This window comes from Pagrus pagrus (assembly GCF_965226575.1).
Source record: "Pagrus pagrus genome assembly, chromosome: 11".
NCBI classification, from domain to species: domain Eukaryota; kingdom Metazoa; phylum Chordata; class Actinopteri; order Spariformes; family Sparidae; genus Pagrus; species Pagrus pagrus.
In genome coordinates, this window is record NC_140195.1 from 903,452 (window position 1) to 931,413 (window position 27,962).

Sequence of the window (27,962 nt, forward strand, 5' to 3'; positions counted from 1 at the left end):
GCTGCTCCGACTGACTGACTGACTGACTGAGCTGCAGTCTGACCAACCAAAACTGAAATTGAAGTAACCCTCTCTCTCTCTCTCTCTCTCTCCCTCTCTCTCTCTCTCTCTCTCTCTCTCTCTCACTTCTGTCTCTATGTTGAACTCTGTTAGTTAATAATTCACCAGCAGATAATCCAGCCGGTCTGTTTCTGTGGACCAGCAGGAAGTGAGCAAACTGAGTCTGAAATAACAGAAAGTTCAGAACTTCGACTCGATTACTTCACTGAAATTTAATGTGACAACATGAGAGAGGTTTCCTTCCTCTGAGTGACGAGAGTGACTGAACCGAACGTCTTGAGAAACACTTTGAGAAATCTCAGTTAGTCAACCTGTCTCATGAGTGTGTGTGTGTGTGTGTGTGTGTGTGTGTGTGTTCAGACAGAAGATTACAATCTTTTACAAACTCATAAAGCGATTCAAAGATGTTTAGATAAGACAGAAAGGCTTTTTTAAAGGAACAGTTTTGTAGTCCACATGAATCTGCTTAGAAATCCTTAAAAAGACGCTCCTCACATGTGCAGAACTTGCCTGAGAAAAATCATGTTTTTAAGTTTTCTTCAGTATCACAGTGATCCAGTGATGTTACCTGCACATCCACACATACACTGCAAACAGGAAGTGCTAACAGCTGATTCGGCAAAGACTATGAAACTTCACCTGACTGTCATCAGCATGGAGGGAGGACATGATGACTGGATTTTACTGTCCGGGTGAACTGGTCCTTTAATGACTTCATCATGTCAGTGGTGCAGCTGCCACAGGTGGAGCAGATTGTAACTGCTTTACACACTACAGGGTAGTTTAATCTATAACGATATACTGTCATTTATTGCTGAATATGTAAAGTAACTAGTAACTAAAGGAGTCAAAAAAATGTAGTGAAGTTACAATATCAGCTCCAAAGTATAGTCAAATAAAAGTATGAAGTAGAATTAATGTGGGCAAAAACCCAGGTAGAGTACAAGTACCTCAAAACTGTTTGAGTAAATGTACTTAGTTACTTTGCAGCAGAGGGGCAGCACACAGACAGCGGAAAACACTGAAGGTCATTCCTGGTCCTCGGAAACAGAGACAGAGTGAGAGGTCTGTTGTGTCTCCTCCTCTGTGCAGCTCTCCTCCGCTCCGTTAGCCGCTCCGTCTCCTCCGCTAGCTTAGCCTGCTAGCTAGCAGCCCAGGTAAACATGGCCATGTCGCAGGCTCTGTCAGAGGAGGAGTTTCATCGGATGCAGGTAAGAAAAACCGGACAGCTGTGGTTTCATGTCGGTGGGCTCACACACAGGCAGCTGTCAGTGCTGTGAACAACACCTGTCAGCTCGGCAGACAGGTGCGGCATCACTGCCACAGACGTCCGCTCGCTAATGCTAACCGTTAGCCGTGAGGGTGGGAGTAGTTAACGGTGTCGAGCTCGGCGGCTCGTGTTGTTTTTATTAATTTAACGATGTCAGGGAGGTGTCGGTCAGTCTGAGCTCAGTTACAAACTGGGAGAAATGTCTTTATTATACAGCCCGCTACAGTATGCTAGCTCGGTGTCAGCTAACCTAGCTTAGCCCCCTCCCCTCCGCAGGGCGCAGAAGGAGCCAGAGGAAAAAAATGGTTCCATGTAGCTTTCCTGCTGCTAGCCCGTATGTTTATCTGTCAGTTAGCTAACATGTTAGCATCCACGGGACACTCGGCCAAATGAGAGTCACGGGATCTGAGTCAGGCTAACAGACAGCGGTGTTGTTGTTCATCTGGAGAGCTCAGTGTTAGCTGTGGTCTGATGCAGAGTGACATTATGACTCATAAATAATAAAACAGTCAGTCAGTGAGCGAGTGAGTGTTAACACGAAGCAGAGGAACAGCTCACACAGTCACACTGACACCTGTTAGCATGCTAACTGCACACACTGCTGCTGTTTACAGACAGAAGGCTGCTCACTCAGTAACTTATAATTATCCACTCAGCGCTGTGGACTGAGGCTGAGACAGTGGAGCTAATGGTCTCTACATGTGGCTCTACATTAACTCTGGTGCTAACAGTCAGGAGTTAGTCTGGTTTTAATTTAGATGTATGAAGCAAGAATTCAGCTGTATTCTTGCTGCTTTGCTCTTTTAAAGGTGCAATATGTGAGTGTTGATGAGATGGTCATATAACTGAAGTTAGCATGCTAACCAGCTCCTGTGTTAGTGGTATAAACGTCAAATACTCCCCCGGCCCTCCAAGCTCCGGCTCAGGACCGCTAGCCGCACAGCTAACTGAGCTAACTAGCTAACAGCAGCTGCATACTGCAGCAGTTAGCGGTTACACTGCCTACATGCTGCCCCCTGTTTGTTTAGAGAGTACATTTGACAGGTATCTTGCACATCGCGCCTTCAAATCATCAGCGACAGTCGACTTCACACACACACACACACACACACACACACGTCTCAGGCTGTTTATCCAACTTTGTGTGTGTGTGTGTGTGTGTGTGTAATGTATAAGACCATATTGTTACATTGAAGTTAACAGATGTGCAGTGTTTGGGGCTGATGTTGCTACAGATGTTAGGCTGTGTGTCCACTGTGTTTCTGTCTCCTATTGATGATGTCATCACCCACATCCTCCTCGCTCTGATGTCCTGGTGTGTGTGTGTGTGTGTGTGTGTGTGTGTGTGTGTGTGTGTGTGTGCAGGCTCAGCTGTTGGAGCTGAGGACTCAGAACTATCAGCTGTCTGATGACCTGAGGAAGAACACGGCAGGTAAACACTCCTCTGGACTGTGTTTGATGATGATGATGATGATGATGAAGCTGCTGTCTGCTGTGTTCATCAGCTCTTCATCACATTAATGATCACCTCGTTAGCTGATTAAATGGAGGCTGTACAGAAACGAAGCAGCTGCTCACGTCTGAATGATCCCGGCAGCGATTCTGTGTTCAGGAAACACAAACTTTGATTCTCCATGTTGAAACTTTGTTGTGAAAACTGAGATGTTAAAACGAGGCGAGGCTGCTGCTGACACAACATCCTGCTGCTGCAGTGAGACCAGAGAAAACCATCTCTGTTGACACCTTAAGTTATTGATTATTGATTATTATTATATAAACAATATTTATCTCAAGTAATTCAGAAAGTGTCGACGAACAAAACTTAAAAAAATATCTGTGAAACGTCTAAACGACGTTTCACAGAATTTTTTTTAAGTTTTGTTCGTCGACACTTTGAAGATAAAATGTAATAAAAGTTATTTTTCTTTGTTATTTTATTGTTAAAGTGATAAAAACAATAAAGTTTTCATGTTTTTTATTGTGCTTCAGAGCTGAACGCCGTCCGTCAGAAGAACCTGGTTCTGGAAAGAGATTTCATCAAAGCGCAGAAGGTGATCAATACTTTAGATCAGTGATGTGTTCTGTAGTTGTTGATCATATTGATCAGCTGTTTGTTTGTTTGTTGTTTATCGTAATAATTTGTTTTTGTCTCTTCAGGCTCTGAACAAGAGCAAGAAAGCTCAGGTGAGTGTTACTTGTTTGGTTGTTATGGTTACCACAGGTGTACAGCTCCCTCTAGCGGTCGGCACCTGTCACACACACACAGACACACACACACACACACACACACACACACATACACACACACACACACACACACACACACACACACACACACACACACTGTTACTGTTTTTGTGTCGCTGGTTGTTGAAGTTTATTTGTTTGACAGATTTCTGCAGCGTTCAGTCAGTTTGTGTGAAGATACTGAAGAAGTTTATGTTTTATAACATTAATTGTTGTTGTTGTTGTTGTGGCGGCAGGAGGTCGATGCTCTGCTGAATGAGAACGAGATGCTTCAGGGGAAACTTCACAGTCAGGAGGAAGACTTCAGGCTACAGAACAGCACGCTGATGACCGAACTCTCCAAAGTAACTTTACTTTTCTGTTACAGTTACATAAATATAAATATATCACTTTACTGAGCAGACGCAGGAGGTGTAGCAGCATGTTAGCAGCACGCTAGCAGCACGTTAGCAGCTTCACTGCTCCATGTCACACAGGATGCATTCAGGAACAGCTCTGGGTGTTGGTTATCTGTGTTTTGGCAGCGTTCAGCACTCAGTCACTGTAGCGATGCTGGTAAACTGGAAGAAAATAAACATGAAGTTTATGAAAACTGAACCCAAACAGTTCACTCAGTCATCATCTCCTCCCTCCATGATGAAAGTCAAGTGAAGTCTCGTCGTCCACAAAACATTTCTGGAGCTTCACATCAGATGTCGCCACACAGCTCGTCTGAGTCTCCAGAAGCCTCGAGATCACAGATCTGAGGAGATGTTTTCTCCCTTTATTAAGTGGAAGTCTTCACTGTAGCTGCTGAGCTAACAGTGTTAGCGTGTCTGAAGCACGAGCCCGACCGCAGTGCTTTCCTCACTCTGGATCAGCTGTGTGCAGCCTGAGTTTCACTTTAACAGGAACTTTTCCTTTAAAAACTGACCAGAGGACGTGTGAAGCTCCTCATGTGTAGACGCACTGATGCCAAGAACCAGAACCGGCATGCTCAGCGCTCGTCGGTTCCCCCCTGAAGAGATAATTACAGTTATTAATCTTGATTCTGTCCTGGTTCTTTTCCAGCTGTGTACGCAGATCGAGCAGCTGGAGCAGGAGAACCAGGGCCTGAAGGACCGAGGAGCCTCCGCTGCATCCAGCACACCTCCTAACTCCGGCTCCAGTCCTGTGGATGGAGAGCTGCTCCGCCTGCAGGCTGAGAACTCCACCCTCCAGAAGAAGATGAAAGGTGGGTAGTGACAGGTAGTGACAGGCTGGAGACAGCAGGTGGACCCGCTGAGACTCAGGTGTAAACAGTTCTTCACGTCAGGATTCTGTTCTGTTCTGGACTGAAGGACTGAACGGATCTCAGGGGACGGTTCTGTCACGATTAGATAAAACAATGAATCGAGGAAATCGTCATCAGATCGATCGATGATCAATGAGTTTTAAAGGTGGACTTAGTTTCTTTAGTCCACCTGTAAAACTCTGTTTGCTGAAGGAGAAGCCCGTACAGAACAAACAAAACCGGACTGAAGACAGAACCTTGAGGGACGCCACAAGACCGGGTCGCCTGTAAACTCGTATTGTTTGTATCTGCATCGCTAGTCGTGGATGTGATGATGTCATACTGTATATGTGGCTGCACAGATGTTTGTCCAAACATGGACGTGGAAGAACCTGTGCAGAACCAGAACGTGTGTTGGACCTGAGGCAGATTTGTTTGTAGTATAAATCTTTTTTTATTGGTTATAAGATGAACTGTGATTCTGCCGCAGCTCTTCAGGAGCGATTCGACAAAGAGCTCCAGAACTCCACCACGGAGACCGACGGGTCAGCCAGCACCAACGGAGTGTCTGATGTCACAGGGCGAGGGGAGGAGCCAGCAGCAGAGGGAGCCAATGACAGGCTGGAACAGGTGATTGACAGACGATCTCCTGAGTGATGAATATGTTGATTAGTGTCACACCAGGTGATTTATAACTTCCTGTTTCCTCTTGTTGCAGCCGGAGGTTCTGGATCAGACGGGGAAACAGCTTCATGGTGAGTTCACAGTTTGTTCTTATCAGACAGCGTTTACCTCTCTGACCTGATGGCCACGACATCATCCAACACTGAACAAACGGCCTGAATCTGCATTCAGACGTTTGCTGATACTTTTATTTATTAACCAGTAAACATTAAAAGCTTCAGTTAGAAGCTGCTCCATCGGGTCTCGATGAGCTCGGTTCTTGACTGAACTTTTGTTTCATCGTTCGCTTGATGTTGTCAGATTGTTTCAGTCATTCAAAGAAAAGAACGATTCGATTATACAGACGACTTCTCCAGCTGTCGTCTGATAAAGGAGCAGTTCACTCAAACAGTAAAGTCATCTCCTCCTGATGATATAAAGTCAGGCTCAGCCATCGTCTCCTCCTGATGATATAAAGTCAGGCTCAGCCATCATCTCCTCCTGATGATATAAAGTCAGGCTCAGCCATCATCTCCTCCTGATGATATAAAGTCAGGCTCAGCCATCGTCTCCTCCTGATGATATAAAGTCAGGCTCAGCCATCATCTCCTCCTGATGATATAAAGTCAGGCTCAGTCATCATCTCCTCCTGATGATATAAAGTCAGGCTCAGCCATCATCTCCTCCTGATGATATAAAGTCAGGCTCAGCCATCATCTCCTCCTGATGATATAAAGTCAGGCTCAGCCATCATCTCCTCCTGATGTTGTAAAGAGATGATGGCTGAGGTGACTGTTTGAGTGAACTGCTCCTTTAACACTAACTCAACGTGTCCATCTGGTGTTATTCTGTATTTTTCTGACAGTCATCAGACTTCCTGTCTCTCTGTACTTAGCTGTGTTCGAAGTCGCCCCCTATCACGGATGTAGTGCACTATATAGTGTGTTCGCCATTTTGTAGTGTTGTTCGAATTCTCCGTGGCTGATTTCATCCACCATGTAGTGGACGACAAAATACCCACAATGCACCGCAAAATTGAGTGAACAAGCGATGTACACTACATTGTGCTCCCGTATCCCACAATGCAGTGCTGTCGTGGTTTGTCAGAGGAGAAGAAGAACACAACTTTTTTCGTAAAAAAGAAGCCGATAGCTTACGAGCTAAACAGCTACTGACCACTAACGTTAATTTGCACGCGGTATGTTACAGCTCGTGCACAACCCCGAGCGTTTACAGCTCATGACGAGGAAACAAAACAGTAGCTGACAAAACCAAACTCACCACCGGTGATATTTCAACAGTTTATTGACCAAGAAACACAACCGCCATGAAGAATCACATCTTTACACTGTCAGTTTTGTTAACATGATGCTCGCCGCGCCCACTCACGTCACATGAGTATCTGGCGCATCTGCTGACGTAACCACGTTCAGAAAATTAACTGTGTAGTGTCCGAATTCTCCTCCCGTCGTACCCTACATCGTGTACATGATGTAGGGTACTATATCATATACACGATGTAGGGGAGAGGGAGTGAGTGAGTGAGTGGATGATTTCGAACACAGCTCTTGTCTCACTTCCTGTCTTTGGCTCTCAGCTCCGAGCTCATTGGTTCCCACTGAAGCAGTTTCATGTTTGAAACAGGAACCAACAGTTCATGACATGCACAGGAGATGCATTCACTGTCGGTTGTGTTTTATATTTACTGACAAAGAAAAGTAAAGAATATCACCAGAATCTTGTATCATGTACGTGAGTGAAGTAAACGATGGTCAGGTTGTTTTCATTGTTCATGTGATCGTAAACGATTTTGTTTCACACAAACAACTTTTATCCTTAAAGGACCAAACTGGTTCCTGAGAGCTGAAACCTGCTGAGAGAGAGAGTTTTTATTGTGTCAGAGCAGAGACTGACGGTGTGTTCAAGGACACTGTTGTAAACAGAGACACGGTTACAGATAGACTTTTATGTATTTGTATGTTTTCTTTGAGAAAATCTGACAAAACTAAGTTCAAGATGCTTCTCACTGTTGTTAAATTAAAGGTCGGAGCATGAAACTTTAATTTCATACTGTAGAAATATGAATAACAACAACAACGATGCACCGTCCCTTCTGTCACTGTTCAGTGTCCTTGAATGCATCACTTCAGAGACTTTTTTAATAACTTTATTGCTCCAGACTGCTTTAACAAACGCTGCTGACGTCAGTTTGACTCAGTGTGGACTGTGGTGGATCATCTCTCTGTCTCAGCTTTACATGTGTGACTCAGATAAAACATGTCTTGGCCCTTTGATGCTGTTTGTTACCATAAATTCTCAAATATTGGCCGTTATTGACCTCCAGAACGACCTGGATCTGTTAGTTTATGATTCAGTTTCACCTCCTCCACGAATTCTGGCTCCTATTTGAGAATTATCGGTGACGTGACAGCCGGCTTCATGAAGCGTAGAGCAGCTAGCTGGCTTCAGGGCAGACACACACTCCACTGAACTGTTAGCTGTGAACATCAGAGCTGAAGATGAACGAGGATGTGAAGACGCATCAGACCAAGTTTAGCCTCCTGATTCTGGAGCTTTCTGGCAAAGCTGCAAAGCCAAAAACTAAGTGTGTGTGTGTGTGTGTGTGTGTGTGTGTGTGTGTGTGTGACGGAGGCAGTTCAAACATGACATCAGTGCTTTGAAACATCTCACTGACAGTTTAATAATAAATGAACACAAACAGCTTCTACAACATGTTCTGTAGAAGAAATGTTTTCATATCAGACACCGGAGCTGATGTGATCGGGCTCTAATATTTCTAATATTTCTAATATTATTCCTGCTGTTTCTGTGACGTTCCTTGAAGTCCTTGAATTACTTTAGTAATTAAGTCTTTAAATTGTAAAATTTAAAAAGTATAGTTTTGTTATGGATACTGAAACATATGAAGGGGTGATCGGGAAGAAAAAAGTCACAATCACAAATGCTTTTTTCAGATTCCTGAACTGATTTTACAGAACTAGCGCTTCGTTCTGTAGCTCAATGCTAACACATAATAGGAATTACTACCAACGTGCTAATGGAAATTAGCTCTGAACAGCAACAATATGATCTGAACAGACGATCGATTTTACTTCACATGTTGGACATTAAAACAACGTGTGAGCTCAGAGCTGCATGAACAGTGTTTGTTCTGCTGACCAGCTACAGCAACCTCACAGGGTCAGAACTCTCAGGGTCAGAACTCTCAGGGTCGGAGCTCTCAGGGTCAGAACTCACAGGGTCAGAACTCACAGGGTCAGAACTCAGGGTCAGAACTCGCAGGGTCAGAACTCAGGGTCAGAACTCTTAGGGTCAGAGCTCACAGGGTCAAACCTCACAGGGTCAGAACTCGCAGGGTCAGAACTCGCAGGGTCAGAACTCACAGGGTCAGAACTCTCAGGGTCAGAACTCGCAGGGTCAGAACTCACAGGGTCAGAACTCTCAGGGTCAGAACTCGCAAGGTCAGAGCTCACAGGGTCAAACCTCACAGGGTCAGACCTCACAGGGTCAGACCTCACAGGGTCAGACCTCTCAGGGTCGGAACTCACAGGGTCAGAACTCACAGGGTCAAACCTCACAGGGTCAGAGCTCACAGGGTCAGACCTCACAGGGTCAGAACTCACAGGGTCAGAACTCACAGGGTCAAACCTCACAGGGTCAGAGCTCACAGGGTCAAACCTCACGGGGTCAGAACTCACAGGGTCAGAACTCACAGGGTCAAACCTCACAGGGTCAGAACTCAAACCAGTCCCTGTAGTTGTAGAGTAACAGCCACCACCAGGTGGAGACAGTGTGCCAGGAGAAGGCAGCACATGTTCAGTTAATATCTTCATGTTTTCTATTAGTTGTGATTCTTGTAGCAGGAAGAGCTCAAAGCAGCTTTTTCCTTCAAGAAGTATTTTAGTGACTAGTTTTCTCAGCAGACAGGACGACTGACTGACTGACTGACAGGTGACCTGCTTTGTTGGTAGAGATGATTCATGACGTGTTTCTAGGAGTGTGTGATTCAGAGTTTTTTGTAGTGTTAACATGATGACGAGGCGTCTCTCTTGTAATAAAGTTTTGAATGAGAAACCTCCAGATGTTCAGATAAACACGCCGTCAGTGAACGCCTCCTCACAAACACTCGTCACAGTCGTGTTTGACTTTGCAGCTCAGCCTCAAACACGCCGGCCTCAGATCAGGTCGGCCTCCTCAGACGTGCTGCTGTAGTGTGTGTCTGGCCTAACAGACTGCCCCCTGCTGTGTGCGGCGCCCCCTTTAGGCCTGTCAGAGAAGAGCGTAGAGAAGATTGTAGCTAAGCAGGCAGCGATAGGCTGGTCGGCTGCTCTCTGTCCAATAACTCACTGCTTTGGACCAGAGCTGGAGATGGCACTGAACACCGAGCAGGAGGAGAAGAGGCTGCTGAGGGAGCAGATCCACAACCTGGAGGTACTGACACACACACACACACACACACACACACACCTGACACACACACACACACACACACACACACACACACACAACACACACACGACACACACACACCTGACACACACACCTGACACACACACACACACCTGACACACACACACACACACACATACCTGACATACACACACACACACACCTGACATTAAAAACACTGATGGTGTTACTATGTGTGAATATTTGCAGAAACATTTTCTTAAAGGAATAGTTCACTCTAAAACAAAATTCAGTCATCATGGACTCCCCCTCCTGCTGATGAGAAGTCCGGTGTAGTTTCTTATTCCTCAGAGTGCAGCTGCAGACCCGCGGTGCTTCCCTCCGGCAGCAGTAATCCATATAACGAGCTTTAATGTGCCGAGAGGAAAAGGTCCATAAAACTACACAACAACTTTGTAATATTCCTCCATACTGCTCGTCCGCTGCAATCCAAGTGTCCTGAAGTGGCGACATCCAGAGTTTACTCCAAACGACGTCATTTAGTACATTTTTACAGCCTAAACAGTCACTATGCTGTTTACACGGAGGCACGCTCCGCGTTCCCTCACAGCGTTTGCACTACGGAAGCTGCACCGGACAAGATGAACGAGACTCGCGATAGATACACACTGGCATTTACTTCCTGCTGCGAGTGTCAAAGTTTCAAATCACCAGTGCAGCAGATCCCTCTTGTGTTTGTGTGTCGCTCGGTCGCTCGCAGCAGGAAGTAAATGCCGGTGTGTATCTATCGAGCGTGCCTCCGTGTAAACAGCATAGCGACTGTTGAGGCTGTAAAACTGCACTAAATGACGTCTGGAGTAAACTCTGGATGTCGCCACTTCAGGACACTTGGATTGCAGCGGACGAGCAGTATGGAGGAATATTACAAATTTGTTGTGTAGTTTTATGGACCTTTTCCCCTCGGGCACATTAAAGCTCGTTATATACACTACAATCGTTACACTACAATCACTCCTCAAGTTTCTTTGAATTCATCAGCTAAAACGTTTTCACCATCCAAGATTAATAATCGTGTAGTGAAAGAGATCAGAGTCTGTTCTCGCCTCAGTCCAACGTCTGTCCTCATCAAGGCCACAGTTTGATTATAGAGGATGTTAGTTTCACATCAAGCAGCGGCGATGATGAAGAACTTGAGCCTGTTTTACGTTGATGTGACACCAAATTTAGTTTTAATCGACTTTTTCAGGTGACAAGTTTTACTGAGTCATCAGAATGATGAAGATGAAGATCTGTATTTGTTGCAGCCTCATTAGTCTGAAGATGAAGTGAAGCTTCATGTTTTCGTCGGTCAGTTGAAGTTAATGTTTGATAGATTATTATTAACCAACAACAGTCGGACGCTGTGTCGTCAGTTGTTGCAGCCTGACTGAACTGCAGCCTCACTCCTTGGATGTCTGGACTCACATGAACTCCTCAAACACAAGTTTGAACTGAGATAAATATTTCCTACTGAGATGTTCACATGTTTAAACAAACACCTGCGTCTGTTCTTCACTGGACTCGTTAACGTCTGTTCTGTCGGCCTGCAGGCGTCCAAACAGGCTGAAATCACCAAACTGCAGGAAGAGATAACTAAGGTAAATGTTCCCACACGTCATCGATCAGAAGTATAAGAGGCATTACAACAGAACATTTTATTTTTATTTATTTATTTATTTTTTGATAATCGATCAGTAATATTTTTCAAACATTGTCTGGTTCCAGCCTCTGAAATGTGAGGATTTACTGCTTTTCTTTGTCAGTTATGATAATAGATGAGGAGTTTCAGCAGATTAAACTGTTCGCTGTAAACATTCAAGTGACCCAGTGGAGGCTCACATATCAGAACATTATCAGAAATCTTAGACAGAACTTTTAATCTTGATTTCCTGTCTGTCTGTGTGTCTGTCTGTCCTCCAGCTGTCTGACAAGTTAAAGAAGAAGCAGGAGAGGTGAGACTCCTTCACCTTCCTTCACTTGTGTCACCAGGTTCACTGAGAGTCCCACAAACACATTTATACATGAAGTATCATGTTAAACGTTGAAGTCAGGTTATTTTTCTGCCTCATGCTGATGTTAGATGTTTATCTGCACGGTGAAGTTGCAGTTGTTCTCCTCTGGGGGGCGAACAGGTTAAAGGAACATGAAGAAGAGCTGCAGCGATCCGACTGTCGATCATAAAGTTTGTTTCTGTTCTTCTGTCACAGTTTTCAGCGTCTGCAGGGAGAGAAGGAGGTTCTGTACAACGACAGCAGGTCGGAACTGCACTTATACTACTACTACTACTACAGTACTATTACTACTACCTTCTCCACTACACTACTGCTGCTATCTGGTCACACTGTCCTGACTGTGTGTCCTGACTGTGTGTCCTGACTGTGTGTCCTGGCTGTGTGTTGTGTTGTAGGCAGATGTTGACATGTTGTTTATTCTTTGTTTGTCTGCAGGACAAAAATTGATGAGATCAACCAAAGGAAGGAGGAGGAGCTGAAGGCCATGAACATCCGCATCCAGAAACTACAGACAGACCTCATGGCAGCCAATCAGGTGAGACCTCAGTCTCTGTGTAATAGTACAGCACCAGAACTACACCTGCGAACTGTATCAGCACGCAGAAGGAAACGTGCACCTACTCATGGATAAGAGGCTAGATGACTAAGCTAGCTAACGTTACAGCTCAGCTGAGGAGGAGGTCATCCATGTTTACATCCTGCGCTGTCACCAGCCTTTCCTCCATGAGTAGCTGCACGGTTGAAATAAATGAGTTCCTGATGTTTAATGATCGTTTCAGCCTCGCGGAGCTTCTACTGGTGCTGCTCACTTCGAGTTCAGTTAAAGTCCAAAGTGACTGAAGTGTGTTTGTGTTTTGGTTCAGATGATAGCAGAGCTGAGAGAACAACTGCAGAGCAAAGAGAAGGAGCACGAGCTGGCTGTGCACACTCTGAGAGACCAGGTAACACACACACACACACACACACACACACACACACACACACACACACACACTCACACTCACTGTCTGATGTTCACACAGCCTGGTGTTTTGCAGCTAGAGCCTGTGAGCCTTTACGCAGGTCAAATAAAACCTTCAGTCACATACTGTCAGGTCTCAGGTTCAGCAGCAGAGTTCAGTAGCATCCTCATCACACGTGTGGAGCGACGGTTTCAGTCCTCACACATTTGCAGATAATGAAGGTTAAAGTAAAAGCTGCTGATGCTGAGGAGACGGTCAGAGGGAGGAGGAGAGGGAGGAGGAGATGAGGGAACAAGGTGAGGGTTTAAGGGAGGAGGAGATGAGGGAACAAGGTGAGGGTTTAAGGAGGAATCACTGCTGCCTGTCCTCTTAGTTTCCCTGCCAAAGTGATTCAGTCATGAAACATGGATCAATATCCACAACACAGGAGAACAGAACCACCTGTTTCAGTTTGGCAGTGAGATGTTCTGGTGTTTTTCCTGCCTGCTGCTGTCTGTCTGTGTTTCTGACCTGGTTGTCTTCTTCTTCTCCTCCTCTTCTGTTTCTGTCTTTATCTTCTCTTTCTTCTGATTTTGTTGTTTTGTTCGTCTCGACTCGTTTCTGTCCCTCTTTCTTCTGTTGTTGTCTTTATTTCTCTTCCTGACTTTTTTACTTGAACTCTTCGGTTCTGTTCTCTGGTTTCTTTCTGTTCTGTTTGGTTCTGCCCGTCCTGTTCTCTCTGCTGCCCCCTGCCTGTGGTGCACTGGTACTGCAGGTAGCCAATCAGAGTGCAGTCAGTCAGGAGCAGGTGGACAACATCCTGCAGGAGAACGATGCTCTGAGGACAAACCTAGCTGCTCTAGAACAGGTAATAAACCAAGAGAACGTCTTTCAGAAGGTTCACCCCAGAAGTGCTCCATGGACTCACCTCACTGCCATAAAACGTCAAATATACCTGAAGAACGTTACATAGAACCAGAACACTGTGTCACTGGGGACTAACCGGGCCGCTCTAGAACAGCTAATAAACCTGGAGAACTTCATATTGAAACATTCTTCAGTTTTATAATAACAATAATAATTAAAGCTGCAAGCAGCGATGAACGGGCCCTCGCCCCCCCACGTACGTCGAGCCGTGGCGCCGTCGGAGGGCAGACGCAGAGGGCGAGTCTGTCCACTATGTGGCCCTAGAGCTCACCCATCAATTATATGTCATGTTGTAATGTATGATTTGGAGAAAACAGCCTGTGAATGTCATGTAAACTGGATGATTTTGAGTCAATTGATCACATGACCTGGAAGCTATTGAGCTAACATGCTAATATTTACATAGAAAAATTAATAAAAATTAATAAAAAATATGAAAAGATGTAAAACGTAAAAACAAGAGGTGTATCTCATGCAGCCAGTGTAGTTACATTTTCCCAACATGATTTTGAGTCAATTGATCACATGACCTGGAAGCTATTGAGCTAACATGCTAATATTTTCATAGAAAAATTAATAAAAAATAATAAAAATTAATAAAAAATATGAAAAGATGTAAAATGTAAAAACAAGAGGCGTATCTCATGCAGCCAGTGTAGTTACATGATCCCAACATGATTGTGAGTCGATTGATCACATGACCTGGGAGCTATTGAGCTAACATGCTAATATTTACATATAAAAATAAATAAAAAATAATAAAAATGAAAGCTGCAAGCAGCGATGAACGGGCCCTCGCAGTCCACGCGCGTCGGGATGTGCTGCTGTCTGGGCGTGCTGCTTACCCGGCCCCATTGCCCAATTATTGTGTACACATGTCCTAACTATCCGTGTTTGGGTGGGCTTCTCCTGCCTGTAGTAAATAATGTACGCTGAAGTTCGAAGAACGCCCTGCAATCTACATGAAGAACAAATAATGAGACAACTCCACTGCGTGACCCTACAGACTCTTAAACAGAGGTTTGTATCCATTAGCAAGGCAGCACTGCCGTGTGTTGGAGAAAGCCTGAATTTACAATCAAAAGTGAAGGCAGTGAAGCGTTTTTTTGGTCATTTAGCAATAAAAGCGCCACCTATTGGCCGACTGTGTGCAAAGTTTGGTGCAAATCGGTGAAATAGCCTGGGAGGAGTTAGAAAAAGTAGGTTTGCGAAATTTAGCGAATTTGCGGAAAAAAAACCTAGGGCGCAAATTAGCGTGGCCTACATCACGAGATTCAACAGAATTCAGGGAACGCATGGATATATGTTTTTTGAATGTGCGACAAAGTATATGGGAGTTAAAGGCCAAAACGCACTTTCCTTGATTATAGTGCCACCTAGTGATGGACGTTCAGGACGAGCATAGATTATAAAATTTTTGGCCAGGCCTAATGTGTTTGTCAAATAAAATGGCGTTTTCATCCATGTTCAGGCAGTGAAAAATGCGATCATTTCGGACAAAGAAAAATACTGCTCACTACAGAAACAATAGGGACATCGCAGTTAATCCGACCAACCGATGTGGAGATATAAAATACTTCAATTTAAAGAGCGCCACCTTGTGGTCATCGGGCAAGATTTTGCACAGTGCCTTGGGGGCTCATGGGGAAGTAGTATCCTGAGTTTCATGTCATTCGGACGAACTTAGAACCAACCAGAACCATAAACCACACCTGTAGACAGGAGTCAGGACAGACACTGGTTCCTTCACGATACCTCAGGAGCTCTTGAGTTTACGTAGAACCCTAACTAGAACTACTGTAGAACAGTAGCATACATAACCCAACTCTAGAACTGAGTTCTGAGGACTAACAGGAACAGGTGTAATATACAGACACTTAACTTGGTTTGGACCTGTAACACATTTCACAGGAGAACACGGCTCTGAGGACCAACCTGTGCGCTCTTGAACAGGTAATTATGTCTCAGACTGGAGCTAGAACCCTTTTCTAGAACCTTAACCTGAGATTGATGGTGTGAAACTAATGTAGTCGCCCAGAACCCTGTAGAACTCCTTTAGAAAGACCTTAAAACATTAACGACTTTAGACGTAGAACTGTAACTTTGGCTACTGTTAGAACAACAACAGAACATTTATTACTTCATCATAAACACATCTGTACTCAGAACTCATCAGCTGGATTCATGGGTGTTGATGTTCTGCAGAACAAACATCTGGACCCACGTTGTGATCTGGACTGTGTGAAATGTCCTTCCTTCGCTCTGAGTGACTGCCAGCTGGTAATAAACCAGTGACTGACAGTGTTGGATTGCAGCAGGGGAATTTAAGCAAAGTTTAAACTTTAGTTGCTAGGAAACAGCTACAGTGCTGTCCAATCAGGAGCACTGACTTCTGTCAACAGGAAGTCATCGTTGCGTCACATGTTAGCTGACTCCAGATCTCCTCTCAGCTGATGTCTGAGGGACTAAATATAGTATAAAGTAATATATAATAATGCAAAATATATATCTTCTGTAAACGTAGCTTTAACTTTATACTGAGAGTTCATACAGTGATTATGCTAAGCTAACTGATGTGTCATACTTTGAGGTACATAGTTTTATTTTTGTGAAATGTAGTTTCAAATCTTTCAGGTTGAATCGTTATTTAACAGCATTGATCAGAGGCCTGTGGACACGGCAACAGTTTCAAATAATCAGTACTGATACGTTTGACGCACTAACACGAATGTAAAAATGAAGTAACAACTAATCTGTTTAAGAACTAGTTTGTGAGCTGGTTTGATTTAGTGATGATAAAACTTCACTTAGCAATCTGACGTTAGCACGAGGCTAATTCTGACCTCAGGAAGAGCTGCTGACACCGACTACAACAACCGTGTGTGTCGTCTCTGTTCATCTGCTTCACGACTCGACTCCATCTGACTCTGGAACAATACATGAACTGAACTCTGTCGTCTGCGCTCATCAGCTCCATCATCACGCTGTGCAGTAATGGGAGGCCACTCTTTTAAAAGATTCAGATAATGAAGTTTTAATCCCGTGTGCAGATCCAGACGGTGAAGACGCAGGAGATGAATCTGTTGCGTGAGCAGCAGGAGGCGCTGACGGCCGAGCTGCAGCAGAGACGAGCTGAGCAGGAGAGTCTGCTGGCTCAGAGAGACGACCTGGACTCCCAGCTGCAGGTACCACGGTTACTCAAGTATATTTACTCAAGTACTTTAATAGAGTATTTGAATTTTAAGTCAACATTAAACTTGTGCTTCACTACATGTCAGGGAAGTCGTTTAAAATTGGCACAAACGTCGACTCAGACTCGAGGAACAACTGATTAAAATGTGGCTATTTGACGTCCTGTCAATCAGCTATCTTTGTGGTGCGTTCAGGAACAGCTGGGACAAATCCTACTGATTCTGCCTTTGACTTTAATAGTCTCTGAATTATATTAATATGACGTGAGCTTCAGTTAGCTTTGACCACAAATGTCCTTCAGAGGGAGACTTTTTACTCTGATACTCTGAGTACATTTCAGAGCCTGTACTCTATTACTTTTACTGGAGTAAACAAGCTGAATCAGCACTTCTACTTTAAAGTATCTGAACGTCTCCTGGAGGACAGACTGTGAGGACTGTTGTCTCCTCTGGTTACTCGTTGTCTTCGCTATAAACTTGATTGTCACTGAATTAAAACAACTTTTGGGTCGTGAGCCTTTCAATGTCCTCTTCAACAGTGGGACAACTGAGCACTGACAATGACTATATTACATCACATCACTTTGCCGATCTGAACCACATTATGTTCTTCTTAGTCTTTATTCTGCTCCAGACCATCGTTGTTCTGTCTGGCTTTAAAAATCCACAATCTGTCGACCTCTACTGCCGATGGTTCGTTTTAAGGGACACGATCAACTTAAAATGTGTCTCCTCGTTTCTTCTCTCCTCACATTTGTCCTTGTGTCTGTTTCTCATGTCCTCAGTCAGAGACGTAAAGGAAAGATCCACGTTTGAGATTCATTCATTGATCTGAGATGTTTGTTTTTATTCTGATTTCTGTCTTTAATTCCTTCAGGAGTCCAGTTTCGCCAGCAGGAAGTTGTTGGAGCAGTTAACAGAAGAAGGACAAGAGAAGGAGAAGCTGCTGAGAGAGCTGGAGGAGGCTAAGAAGGTACACACACACACACACACACACACACACACACACACACACACACACACACACACTTAGAATACACTTTAATTGTGTGATGTGCACGTCCACATACAGAGAGATACACAAACACTTAAAGACATCAAGCTTCTAAACACACTAACGATCATCACAACATTGTGTGTGTGTGTGTGTGTGTGTGTGTGTGTGTGTGTGTGTGTGTGTGTGTGTGTGTGAGAGCAGACAGCAGAGAAGAGGAAGGCCATGTTGGATGACATGGCCATACAGCTGAACCAGGAGAAGTCTGACCACAAGGAGGCGCTGTCAGACCTCAAACTGCAGCACGAGAAGGAGGTGAGACACAACGAGCTGCTTCTTCTTTTGATTCCTGTTTCCAAAATTAAATATGTACAAATACAAAACAGTTGCATCAGATTTTGTGAATAAAGTTAAGTTCTGTCTGTTGTTGTTGTTCGTTCTCCTCTCCTTGTTTCCTGGACTCTTCCCTCCTCCCTCTCAGGTTCTCGGGGTGAGGGCTCGATATGAGAAGGAGCTCAGAGGACTCCACGAAGACAAGAATCGCTCTGAGGAGGAGATCCGACAGCAGCTCAGAGATGAAAAGGTAAACGGCAGGAAAACAGGACAGGAAGGAGGAGCACCAGGGAGAGGAAGTGAGAGCTGAGGAGGCAGAAGAAAGTCTGGAAAATAAATGTGACAAGTTTGAAATGAATAAGAGTTTGTCTCTCAGCAGTGTGATCTGATCACTGTCCTCGTGTCTTTTAGAAAACACTGTTCCTATGTGATTATTATACATGTGTGTGTTTGTGTTTTCAGGCTCGCACCAAAGAGCTGGAGGGTCTTCAGCAGAGGGTGGAGGAGCTGCAGGCTCAGGTTCTGTCCATGGAGGGAACCAAAGGATGGTTCGAGAGGCGACTCAAGGAGGCCGAGGTCAGTCTGACGGTCAACTAGTCGGCTTCTTACGAATCCGATCGGACGACACACAGTTTTTACAGCCAGAGGCGTCTTTATTCTGCAGGCAGGAAGAGTTTAGTGTGCACTGATGAATGTTTCCTGCTGCAACCTTCACTTCTTAAGTCTTAGAAGTGAGCGGAGCAGACTCGTCCCTGCTGCAGGACACATCAGCTGCTACAAGCGTAACACACCACCACCAACTGGTGGTCATGTTGCATTGTGGGTAGTGTACACAGCAGGTTTAGACGAGAGAGAAGAATGTCTGGAATAAAATAGACGATCAGTTTTCATCTGACATGTTTCAGGAGCCTGAATCTGAACTTGAGTTAATTTATGAATCTGTTTGTTTGATTTCTCTGCAGGAGAACATAGAGAAGAAGTCTCTGGAGCATCAGGACGAGATCGAGCAGCTGCAGAAGGAACACACACTTCAGCTAGAGGTACGCACCGCACACGCACACACACACGCACACACACGCACACACACACACACTCACACATGCACGCACACATACACGCACACGCACGTGTATTTTCAGAACAAAATGTTTCTGAAAGCATCTTTGTAAATATAAATAAGTGTGTGTGTGGGGGTGTTTGTTTATACAGTCATTGTAGGTGTGTATTTTGTTGTGTGTGTGTGTGTGTGTGTGTGTGTGTGTGTGTGTGTTGAATCCCATCCAGCTCTAATTGAATGTGCGTTTCTAATTAAAGCGTAGTTGTCTCCATGGTAACGCAGACGGGTTAAATCGTGTTAACAGCAGATCAGAGAGGAGGAGGCTCCAGTCTGTTACAGAGACTCTGAACATTCACACAGTCTGTCAGTAAACTGAGCTCCATCAGCAGCTTCAGTATCGGATCGTCCGTCATCACTCAGCTCCGAGTCCGTGTGTCGGTTCTGCTTCTGGTGTCTGGACACAGTTTCACACTGAGAGCGATGGAGCTGTGTTTACCTCCACTCGGTGCTGAACTGTTCTGTTTTTTCCTTTCCGTCAGTGTTTCAGAGGTTTTTGTGCATGTGAAACATAAAAAGTCTCAGGAGCTCCTCTCTCCCACAGAAAACACTGCTCCTGAACACCTCGTCAGTAGCCCCGCCTTTAATTCCATGACATTGTGACATCACACTGGCACTTTTGGCAGCGCCGAGTCAAACCGAGCCGTGCCTGCTTGCATTTCCATCACCAGTTTTAGCGCGCTGAGTTGAGCCGAGCTCGTCCAGGAGGACCTGTAGGTCCAGACTCACGAACCCGTTCTCTCAGTAAAACGAGCCGGTGTTATGAGAACCAGCTCACGTCTGCAGGAAACCTGAGAGAAAGACGTTTGTAGTTTAGTTTTTTGTCCCTGTTGGTCCTGTCAGATATCTGCTGTATTTTCATCACGTTCATCTTTACTGTGTTTAATTGTTGCTGGGAAAATCCAACATTTACTGATTTTGCTGCTTTATAATAAAAAGCTTTTAATTAACAAAATAACTGAGGACCTTTTATTGTGAAGAATTTATAGGAACTAATTAATGGAGCTTCGACCACCTGAGCACCACACAAGATCACGGAGTCGACACTGAAAGGAGACATATAAAGTTATTCTAGTGATTCTCCTGTGAAATCATTGTGTGGTTGAAGCTTCACAGCTGGTCTCAGATCTGCTGGTTGATCTGAATGTATTTGTAAGGAGGTTTCAGTCTGGGCTCATTGTCACCACAGTTCTCACTGTTTTCACCAAACACTCGATGGATTCATGGATCAGCAGAGTCCAGAATGAAAACAATCATCAGTGTCAGTCTGATCCAGAATATTTCAACATGAGTTTCACCTCAACAACTACAACAGTAACATCCTGCTTTTACAGAAGACACCAGATAGAAGAGAACAACAGTCACAGCCTGCAGGGACACTTTACTTTAAACAGAGTACTGTACTTCACAGTGTGAGTACTTTTACTTCAGTAAATGATACGAGTACTTCATCTCCTGCTGCTTTCTTGTGTCATTTTTAATCTGAGATAATCTGACGCACGACACGAAGGTTTCTACTTTTACAGATTAAAGCTTCTTAAATTATGAAATGATATTTGAACTTGTTTGCAGTTAATGTTATAATGTTGTGATATGTTTGGTCTAAATCTCCATTCATGATGAACATCTTGATGTTTTTGAATCTCCTCTGAATCTCTTCTTAAACCGAACGACTGGACGACAACATGTCACAATATTTTTGGCTGAATGCCTCCATATAAATATAATATCATTTTGCTGTAATGCAGCCTTTAAGACCAGGTCCAAACAGCATGCATAGACTCCTGTCAGGATAATATCTTCATATATTATGACAGTACTCTGAGGCTCCTGTCAGCAGGTTCACAGACGCCTCTCTTATAGAAAATAAAGTTTTGAGTTTTCTAAGCTCTCCGTGCTGCAGTTAGCTGTTGCAGCGCTGCAGATGAAACACTGACAGACTCTATAAACTCTGTTAATACATCTGAAGTCTGCAGGTTTTCCACTTCAGTCAATAAAACTGAGACGGAGAGCAGAAACACGTCCAGCTGTCGGTTTAAAACAAACGATTCACGCTGAGAAAAACTAGAATTGATGAAATGTTTGGACACTAATCATCAGATCACATAATCCAAAACTCATTAACCCCCGAACACATAAAAACACACAGTGTCCTGAAGAAAGCTGCGCTCAGCCTCATTATCATTGCTGTCTGATAACGAACCAATAAGGCACAACCTGCTGTGCATCATGGGATATGTCAGTGTGGGTGTAACAAGTCCTCCCAGCCAATCAGATAACCAGGCTGACTTTGTTCCTCTGAGGAAACAGTTTCTCCCTGAAGGGCTCCAGAGACCGACTGTCACTGATTACTCAGTGTCTGTGTGTGTTATCTGCTGGATAACAGCCTGCCGCTAAGAGCACAACCTGGAAACTTAATAGGAAAAGTTAATTAATGATGGAAGAAGTCTAATTAGCGGGCAGGTCGGCTGCTCTGCAGGTACGCTGAGTGTCGGGCGGTTTGAGTTTCAGTCGTCACGTGTTGTTTCCCGTCTGACTGACTGAACTCTGACGGTGCGTTAAATCAAACACGGTTAAAAATAATCTCCTGCATCTTCACAAAGTTTGTTTCCTTCTGTTGCTCGTAGGATCCTGATCTCTGCAGGTGCATCAGTCTCACATGACCGCTGATGAGTTCAAACAGTTTGTGCCGAAAAGAGGAAAATTAATTTACACGTGTCTTTGATTTAAAGAGAAAAGACAAGAGACGAGTTTCTTCAGATGCAATTTAGACGTCATGGACCAACCAGCTTTGTCTGCTTCATCCTCCACCTGTACACACCTGTCTGTCTGTCTGTCTGTCTGTCTCTTTACTGTACATCATTTATTTCAGGCGGCTCTGAACGTCTACACGCTGCTTATTTTAAGGATTTCCTGTCAGTGTCTCTTCCTTTTTGGTTTGTTGATTGTGTCGGGTAATAAAGTCTGAACGCCTCAGAAATTAACACAAAAGCTCATCCTGCCTAATGAGGTGTGTGTGTGTGTGTGTGTGTGTTAGGGTTGAGGTGTGTGACATTACAGGGAATTAACAGACTCGCCAGTTTTCCTCCAGAATTACCCGTTTCCCTCCTCTGTCAGGTGGGCGGCTGCAGCCTGCGGGTGTTTTTTAATGTCGATTTTAGTCAAATTAATTAGCAGCAGAAGATTAGAGGGGAATTAAATGTAGTTTTTTTTATTCTAAATTAATCCCTCAGTCAGCTGGATTAAGAGTGAGGGGGCATCGCTGGAGGTGATGTGGCTCGTTTGAATGTTTTCCTCCTCACAGAGCAGAGGAAGGAAAGTTGAAGCTGTTTTTGTCAGTTTCATCTTAAAGAGTAGAAGATGTTTCTGATGTGGACGTCAGGAGTCTGAGTCTGAACCATTACAATGACATGGTGATGGTTCTGGTCCAGTCGCTGCTAGCCAATCAATTAAAGGAACAGTTCACCAAATAGTAAAACTCAGTCATCATCTCCTCCTGATGATATAAAGTCAGGCTCAGTGCACGCTAACACTTTTAGCTTGGCAGCAAAAATGTCTGTGGACAAGATGTTTGAGCTGAAAGACATTTACAGTGAAGAACGTCTCTTCAGTAACATCTAACAGAGAATACAACATCATCAGCAAACGTGTCGCCCAGTCCAAAATGTGTTTCTGGTTTTGGATCAGTTTATATAATCAGGAGGAGATGATGACTGAGCCTGACTTTATATCATCAGGAGGAGACGATGGCTGAGCCTGACTTTATATCATCAGGAGGAGATGATGACTGAGCCTGACTTTATATCATCAGGAGGAGACGATGACTGAGCCTGACTTTATATCATCAGGAGGAGATGATGACTGAGCCTGACTTTATATCATCAGGAGGAGATGATGACTGGACTTATACTTTTTGGGTGAACCGTTCCTTTCATAAGGTCGACTGATCAGAACCATCATCATGTCACGTGTGCATCAACAACAGATACGTTCAGGTCATTCTCACTGTCTGTCACTGTGTGTTAATCTGTGTGTGAATGTGTGGCAGTCAGTTTGAATCTGCACTGAAATTGTGATCGATGCAGAAAACTTCAGACTCACCAGCGTTCCTACAGCTGATCCTGGAGCAGTTGAACTCGGTGTCATCATTTTGTCCTCGTTCATGTTTGTGTCCTGCAGGAGAAGCAGTCAGAGATGGAGGGACTGAAGCAGCAGCTGGTGGAGGTGGAGAAGCAGAAGGAGGAGCACAGTGACACCATCGCAAAACTCAAACAGGTGATCCTGATCGTACTCCTGCTGATACTAGAGCTGTCACTGCTCTGCACTCCCTCCACCTGTGGAGCTGCGTGAGAGTGTTGTTGGTTTCAGCTTTAAAGGACCAGAAAAGTCACTTTGCTAGTTTTATCTAAAGATGATCAGACTTTATTCTCAGGATGATGAGACCTGATCTGGTACCAGTGACCCGTCGGCATACGAGTAAATCTGCCCGCTTTCTGTGTGAAACTGATTAAAGTATGTTTGAAGTATGAAGTTGGTCTCTGTTAACCTGCCAGTGTCAGCAGCAGCTGTTTGTGAACACACCGTGTGTTTAACTGATCCAACCATTGAACCAGTAACACAACATCACCAGACTCCCTTAACAAATGTAGTGATTTAAGAGTTGTTTAGTTAAAACAAACTTTGTAACATAGTGAAACTCTGTCTCTGACAGACTCTGAATCATTGTCTCCTCCTTGTAAATTCAGCATTAAATGAAAACAGTTGTTTGTTTCCTTGTACAAAGTGTCAGTTTGTGGCAGCATGGCTGTACCAGCCTGTCTGCTTCTGTGTCTAAAGTGCTAAAGTCTCACCTGCCACTGAGAGCTGTCCACACATGACGGATGTTTATACCATTGTCTTGAACATTTTTGCAATTGTGCAGCGAGATAAAACTATAGAATATATACAGTAAATCACATAATGAAACTGACTTCATTTTTTAAAATGGGGAGCTGAACTCTGTAAACTCACTTTGGTCCTTTTCAAAAAGCTTCTTCAGCATCAAAGCAAAATAAGATTTTATATGTGAAGTAAATAAATCTGTTTCTCTGTAGGAGATAAAAGACACTGTGGACGGTCAGAGGATTTTAGAGAAGAAGGGAAGTGCAGCGGTGAGTAAACTGACTGATGTTACCACGCACGCACGCACACACACACACACACACACACACACACACACACACACACACACACACACACACACACACACACACACACACACAGTGATGGACAGAATTTGAATAGAGATGAGAGAGAGAGAGAATATATTTTGTAGAGTAATTTAAGAGCAGCCGTGCATGAAAATAATAATTAAAAAGTAAAAGTAAATCCTTGACTGTGTGTGTGTGTGTGTGTGTGTGTGTGTGTGTGTGTGTGTGTGCGCGCGTGCGTGCGTGCGTGCGTGCGTGCGTGTGTGTTCGCAGCTGAAGGACTTGAAGCGGCAGCTGCAGCTGGAGAGGAAGCGAGCTGACAAACTGCAGGAGAGACTCCAGGAGATACTGACCAACAGCAAGACCAGGACAGGTACACACACCTGGAACACCCCAACTCTGTGATGTCACTGTGATGTCACTGTGATGTCACACCTCTCGCTGGTCTACAGACAGTGGAGCAGCTCTGACTGTGTCTCAGTTCATTTCAGGGTTTAATTGATTTCTGGCTTCATTTGTTTGTTGAATCTTGTGGGAACATCGTGTGTTTGTTTCAATTTTAAACCCAGAAAAAAAAAAAGTTTTCTTGTGACTTGAGAGTCCGTGTTGACACGCAACAGATATTATTTGGACCAGAGCTTTTTTAATGACGTCATACAATCGATCTCTCTTCTTCTTCAGTTGTTTGTTGGCACAAGCTCGAGAATCAGCTCCACATTCTCACACAACAGAAGCCTCCATGTTGTCTGTTGATCATTTTCTGAAAATACTAAATAAATTCAGACGGACACTTCATCATGCTGGTGGGAAACAAAGCCACTTTTTGTCACCACATGATACAGAAACAATACACCATCAGTAGGAGCAGCCTGCAGAGCTCGTACTCTGAATATGATGTGACGCCTCTCGTCCGTCCCAAATGTAGATGTGGTGTGACTACAGGTTCGTGTGCACAGTGTGCATGTGTCTCTGAAGCTTATTCACAAACCCAGAGCTCCATTTGCTGTCAGTGGAGCAGAACCTGATGTCAACCTGAAACTAACAGGAAGAGTCTTTAAATCCCTTTAGATGCTTCAGTAAGGAGAGACAGCTGTGTGTGTGTGTGTGTGTGTGTGTGTGTGTGTGTGTGTGTGTGTGTCTGTGTGTGTGTGTGTGTGTGTGTGTGTGTGTGTGTGTCCTAAGTGGCTGAATTGTGATTGTAACGTGACCGATGGGTCTGATACTCGGCGGCGTGCTGACCCTGCGTCAGGAGGTTCTGGCTCAGTCCGGAACCTTCTGTTCAATATTTAATGCAGCGCTCTGATTCCCAGAGCTGATGTGGACACACTGGCGTCTGCTGGCAAAACACTCACACACACACACACACACACACACACACACGTTCACGTCTGCACAGTCCGTCACTCTCTGTTTGTCTCCGTCCACTGGAGTCTTTTTTTACCCCACACTTAATATTTATCTTTTACTGCAGATCTTTTCTGTGTGTGGACTCTTTCCTTAACAGGCTCTCTGTCACACTGTGTTACTACTTTTACACACACACACACACACACACACACACACACACACACACACACACACACACACACACTGGGAGCAGTGCAGGGCAGTCCTCAGCATCATGTATAATATATGAGCAGTGATAAATGTTTAAAAGGCTCTTCTGCACAAACCTGAGAATCAGACATTTTAAAGTAGCCTACTTATCTCTCTGCCCACTCAGGACACCTGCATTAAAGGGACGGTCCACTGCATTAAAGGGATGGTCCACTGCATTAAAGGGATGGTCCACTGCATTAAAGGGGACGGTCCACTGCATTAAAGGGACGGGCCAGGGTTTAAAAAATATAGTTCACTGTATTGAAGGACAAGTTAATCACTTTAGAAGGACAGGCCAGTGTCTTAAAGGGACGGTCCACCGCTTTAAAAGGACAGGCCAGTGTCTTAAAGGGACGGTGCGCTGGTGTATCTGTTGTTTCTGATCAGAACCATCCTGTCTGTCTCTGCAGGTCTGGAGGAGCTGGTCCTGTCAGAGATCAACAGTCCCAGCCGGACTCAGCAGACCGGAGACTCGTCCTCCGTCTCCTCCTTCTCCTACAGAGACATGATGAAGGAGGCTCAGCCGACCAATCAGAACAAGGTGGGTGGAGCCTAAAGCAAAGTCAGCCTCGTCTTACTAACACGAGGTATCGTTCTGTCTCCTTGCGGTCATGTGACCACTCGGTCAGGGTCGTGACCTCTGAGAGGACTCCCGACCTCTGTCGTTATGGCAGCTGTTACCATGGTGACGTGGTGATGCTGAGCTGAGCTGTAACATCCCATCATCTCTCTCAGATTACAGATTTACCTCCGTCCTCACTCCTGTGTGTCGTTACAGTTTAGTTATTTTCTCTCAGGACTCTTTGAAGTCCTGCTGATATTTATAGCTGCTTTAGTGTTTCATCATCGTGACTGTGTGTGTGTGTGTGTGTGTGTGTGTGTGAGTGCACGCACGCATGTGTGTGTGTGTGTGTGTGTCTATTGATAGTAACACTGTAAATAGAGATGACAGGTTCACTTTTTGTATCTGAGTGTTTCTGTTGAGTCCATCGTCAGGTCAGTTTACTGCGGTGGTTCGGTCGTCATTAGCAACAGCATCACATGACAACAAAGAGGGCACGTGTGTGTGTGTGTGTGTGTGTGTGTGTGTGTGTGTGTGTGTGTGTGTGTGTGTGTGTGTGTGTGTGTGTGTGTGTGTGTGTGTGTGTGACAGCTCTGTGCAGCATCTTTTCCCATCAGCCCCCTCTGTGAGCCTCTGATGACAGCGAGCTGTGAAATCAGGGTTCACTTTAGTTTTTTGTCCACATTTTCAGACTCGTTTCACTGGAAACCGATCTGTGTTTGTTTAGATAAAGATAAAGAGCCTCACAACAAGTCAGCGTTCACACACACGTTCACACACACACGTTCACACACACACACACACACACACACACACTGGTGGCGGAGGCTACCATGTGAGGCGCCGCCTGCTCATCAGGAGCTGTAACCTTTCAAACACACAGATCAAACAGCCACCGGGTGAAATTTTGGGCTCAGCTTCTCGCCCGAGGACGTTTTGACTTGTTGACCTCCGTTTGCACAAACTAGAATACGAGGAGTCAAAGTTTTCAGTATTTCCATCGTTTCTTGCCAGATTTAGAAGCTTCACTGAAGAGTTGAGCATCAGCGGTACCAGTACCAGTACCAGTCGGGCTCTCGTCTCGACTTGTTTGAAACGTGTTGCTGCCGTCAAATTCAGAATAAACACATTTAGAAAA

The 27,962-nt window shown here is 44.6% G+C and overlaps 1 protein-coding gene across 4 annotated transcripts in view; it reads left to right on the forward strand.

The window, feature by feature from the left end:
• The first annotated feature begins 1,118 nt into the window (after positions 1-1,118).
• gripap1 (GRIP1 associated protein 1) overlaps positions 1,119-27,962 on the forward strand; it is a 38,095-nt gene continuing 11,251 nt past the window's right edge. Inside the window, exons 1-26 of one of the 4 annotated variants that reach the window (XM_084366014.1) lie at positions 1,119-1,271; positions 2,696-2,762; positions 3,320-3,381; positions 3,488-3,514; positions 3,814-3,921; positions 4,628-4,790; positions 5,320-5,459; positions 5,548-5,584; positions 9,778-9,944; positions 11,513-11,560; positions 11,883-11,914; positions 12,170-12,217; positions 12,410-12,509; positions 12,838-12,915; positions 13,691-13,783; positions 15,754-15,795; positions 16,893-17,027; positions 17,911-18,006; positions 18,232-18,342; positions 18,509-18,610; positions 18,823-18,936; positions 19,323-19,400; positions 23,654-23,749; positions 24,568-24,624; positions 24,937-25,036; positions 26,673-26,803. In XM_084366014.1, coding sequence (XP_084222140.1) covers positions 1,224-1,271; positions 2,696-2,762; positions 3,320-3,381; positions 3,488-3,514; positions 3,814-3,921; positions 4,628-4,790; positions 5,320-5,459; positions 5,548-5,584; positions 9,778-9,944; positions 11,513-11,560; positions 11,883-11,914; positions 12,170-12,217; positions 12,410-12,509; positions 12,838-12,915; positions 13,691-13,783; positions 15,754-15,795; positions 16,893-17,027; positions 17,911-18,006; positions 18,232-18,342; positions 18,509-18,610; positions 18,823-18,936; positions 19,323-19,400; positions 23,654-23,749; positions 24,568-24,624; positions 24,937-25,036; positions 26,673-26,803 — 2,280 coding nt within the window. In that variant the 5' untranslated portion in view covers positions 1,119-1,223. The remainder of the gene's footprint in view (positions 1,272-2,695; positions 2,763-3,319; positions 3,382-3,487; positions 3,515-3,813; positions 3,922-4,627; positions 4,791-5,319; positions 5,460-5,547; positions 5,585-9,777; positions 9,945-11,512; positions 11,561-11,882; positions 11,915-12,169; positions 12,218-12,409; positions 12,510-12,837; positions 12,916-13,690; positions 13,784-15,753; positions 15,796-16,892; positions 17,028-17,910; positions 18,007-18,231; positions 18,343-18,508; positions 18,611-18,822; positions 18,937-19,322; positions 19,401-23,653; positions 23,750-24,567; positions 24,625-24,936; positions 25,037-26,672; positions 26,804-27,962) is intronic. The other 3 variants (XM_084366016.1, XM_084366015.1, XM_084366017.1) reach the window with 3 other exon arrangements.